The 3,344-nt window shown below is 38.6% G+C and overlaps 1 protein-coding gene across 1 annotated transcript; it reads right to left on the reverse strand.

Annotated features, from left to right (window-relative positions):
* LOC128986412 (uncharacterized) lies at positions 1 to 3,344 on the reverse strand. Its single transcript, XM_054406775.1, has 3 exons — positions 3,133 to 3,344; positions 833 to 1,056; positions 1 to 262 (listed from the first exon to the last, which is right to left on the reverse strand). Exons 1-3 carry the CDS (start codon positions 3,256 to 3,258, stop codon positions 202 to 204), a joined length of 411 nt encoding a protein of 136 aa, XP_054262750.1. The 5' UTR covers positions 3,259 to 3,344; the 3' UTR covers positions 1 to 201.

Consider the following 3,344-nt stretch of genomic DNA (forward strand, 5'->3'; position numbering starts at 1 on the left):
TAACAAACAGTTTTATTTGGCAAGTACAATAAATACATAAATTAAAGCTGAAGGAGGTGGGTAAATCAAAAGTCGTTGTCAATTCAATTTAACTGCCTTGCTGGAGTGCGTAGTACAGTCCGAACAACGGGCGTAATGCCATCTCTCAAGTCAGCAGCTAGGTACGGTGTGTTCAGGATGACGTCAGACGAGTCAGCTGCGTCAGTGATGCTGCACTCTGTTGAACAGCGGCTGCAGCAAGTTAGATAGCCTCAGCCGGGACCTGCAAACATTCATAATAGATAACATATGGTATACACATACGCAAAGCCACAGTTGTACTACAGATGGCAATAGGATACATTGGTCACCAATACACCTTTGATAAAGGATTTTTATTTTCAAAACAAAACTTTAACTGCTTGTCTCCAACATAAAATAAACTGTGCTGCGATTTCTTGACAAGTGCTGACCCGGTACCACATGGGGGCGTTGTAAAACGCTTCAGATAATCCTTTGCGTACAGATGACTTCATGACTCCAAGAAACGAAGCGATCCTTCGTCACGTTTTGGACGCGATCGACCCGGTCTTGATACAAGTGACCGCGCGTGTGTAATTTTTGTAAATTCAGTACCGTATAGAATATAGCGTTAGTGGTAAGTGATTAAGTGAGGTTTTGGAATGTTAATGTATCGAATTATTTGGGTGAAATTCCACAGCTTGAAAACATGTTTAAAATGTATTAAACAGCCTTACAGCACCGAACGAACTTGGAGCTACTTGATTCGGTGATATGGGATTTATTTTGTATTCGGCATGGTGGGATTCTGATCTATCGGACTACAGCTTACCTCTGGGAGTTTCCAGGCGCGGACTTGCAGCGACCTCCCTCAGCCCCACAATCAGGAGTCTTGACACGGTCCAGCATGGCGGCGCCTACGACGCCCAGAGCCAGAGAGTTGAGGGCGCTGCCCCCTGCCTGCATGAGACCTTCCGACGGCGCTACCACTACCATCACGTCCTCTACCGACACTCGCAGATTGTCTGTGCCGTTCTGCCGCTGGTCGTACACTACCTACCACCATAATCAGATCATCAACCATAAACAAATGCTATCATTTTTAAAATATAACCTTTTAAATTGGCTTTGTGAAAAAGTTTCCGTATTTTAAAAACTAATAATCAGCACACTATGTTAGTGGCTTAATTAATTGAACTACGGCCACTGGTCAGTATCATAGTAAAACAGCTAGGCCTACAGCAGCTTTAACGTGGTAACGGGCATCTACTCCTATCAAGTAGTCTCTATAAAATTCCCAAACGCAATTCAGCCCTTATAACTCCACGTAAAGTGTCCAATGATATCATGGAATTTGCATACGAAATTTATTTAAGCCTCGTATGTTTTACACTTATCTTAGAGTTAGTTTATTTATCGGTATGGGGCAGTGCTGGAGTAATCTTAAAAGTGTTATACCTACCACAGAATTAGATCAGCCAACTAAACAATTACAATGTTGACATGACTGGGTAAATGAAGTCCTCATCCCTGCCCTCAACTTGAAAATAATGAAAGGTACTGTGTCTTTTGACTTCCACTGCAATGCACACAATTTAGCATATTTTTAGAGCAATTTTAAACGTGTACAATGATAGAAGCCATACTGCACTATTATATCGATAAAAAATCGCTGGTTCAACGAGTCTAAAGTTCTGAACATGAGGCACATATCCAGCAGACCAGCACTATTGTAATACAAATTACCCCGCCGCAGCAAACTTGCAGAGTAAGTGAGTTTCAATTTCCCTGAAAGGACTTTTACTAAAACTCCATAAAACAATGTATTCCCTATTTTAATAAAACTTTTCTCCATGAGAATAACATAGGAACTTTAAATATATAGATTTTTGGAGTTTTCTCATTAGCCTTTAAAGGTACAACACAGTTCTTCAATTTACAAAATTGTTTGTTTTTTTGAACTCTAAACGATGGATGTAACAAACGTTGGGCATTTCTATGTTTTAAGGGTAAAAGTTTGAAAACACCATGTTTAAACAATTGTAAAATTCTATAACACTTGTTCCTATTTACTAAGTTTTCTGGTTCGCGTACTCAATCGAGTTTATCAAAGTCTACACATTCATGCAAAATTTCACCTAACTTGGACCAAAATTACTCCAGTTACGAGTTATCGGACACACAGATATACAGAGTGAGGTTTAAATGACTCCGCCCTACTTTTTCTACATTTCACTCCGGACCACGTCAGACCATTGTAGAGTAGTAACTACTTCATTTTGACTGGGTATACATTTTTGGCCGCCATCTTGGATCTGCCATATTGGATACAAAGTTACTTTTTCAAATGTAAAGGTAGAGTTGTGACCCATCGTTTCAAACTAGAATTTTACGCTGAATACGATGCTGCAATACGTTTAAAAAACCTTGATCCATTCTAAAAATTTTAAGAGCTTTTTATAACTTTATTTTTAGCCCATTTTAACATTGTGCATTTACAAACTAAGGCCATAATTTCAAAATAGTGCTAGATAAAGATCAGTATACACCACCATTCATTGTCGACCTATTTTCACTTGGTTAAGACGGATGTATATTTTTCGGCCGCCAAGCTTTCTTGATGAAATATTAAAATTACTGTACTTTATTTAAATGTCAAAAACTGATATTTATGGTATTTCTTTTTGTCTATGCTCTATGATCCATACCGTTTCTGTTCTAGTATCCGTAATATGTTGTATTAAGGATGACGACCAAAAATAATGTAAACAAGATCGAAATGATGTTGCTCAGTATGTAATCGAAATACACTAAAGATAACATCACATTAGAAGTAAACAAACAATTAATTAGTGATGATTCAATAAAAGCGTTCGTATAATATTATAGTCACAATTAATTAGTTGTCGTTTGGGGTACTGTTATCTGCATTATTTCGTTACCATTTCTATGTACTGTATATAAGACAAAAAATGCATAAAAACTAAATGAAATTGTATACGTTTTTCACTATATTAATAAAATTATTCCTAAGCTGATTAAACAGTTTATAACATCAGTGGAGGAAACAATTTTCTGGCTTCGAGTTTTTTTTTATTAGAAAAATTGTAACACAAAGACTGTAGGATGTACCTCATAGCTTTCCTCGGAGCTGTCTTTGTCTTTCTCGCCGGCGGTGGTGGATGTGGAGGGTGCTGATATGGCCACAGACAGGAGACCCAGGGATAGACTCAGCACGGCTGGTAGTGGTAGATACATGTCTGCTAGTCACTGTTCACCACACACTGGACACTGGTCGCTGGAGGTAACGGTCCTACAACACCGGCATCGGGTCACTGACGGCC

This window comes from Macrosteles quadrilineatus, unplaced genomic scaffold (genome assembly GCF_028750875.1).
Source record: "Macrosteles quadrilineatus isolate MER2022 unplaced genomic scaffold, UCM_ALF_1.0 Scaffold_2__2_contigs__length_208266976, whole genome shotgun sequence".
Taxonomy (NCBI): domain Eukaryota; kingdom Metazoa; phylum Arthropoda; class Insecta; order Hemiptera; family Cicadellidae; genus Macrosteles; species Macrosteles quadrilineatus.

Coding starts and splice junctions, on each gene's coding strand:
- LOC128986412 (XM_054406775.1), bottom strand. CDS start 3,258: ATGTATCTACCACTACCAGCCGTGCTGAGTCTATCCCTGGGTCTCCTG. Junction 1,057..3,132: donor GCTCCGAGGAAAGCTATGAG/GTACATCCTACA, acceptor TTATGGTGGTAG/GTAGTGTACGACCAGCGGCA. Junction 263..832: donor GCGCCTGGAAACTCCCAGAG/GTAAGCTGTAGT, acceptor GAATGTTTGCAG/GTCCCGGCTGAGGCTATCTA.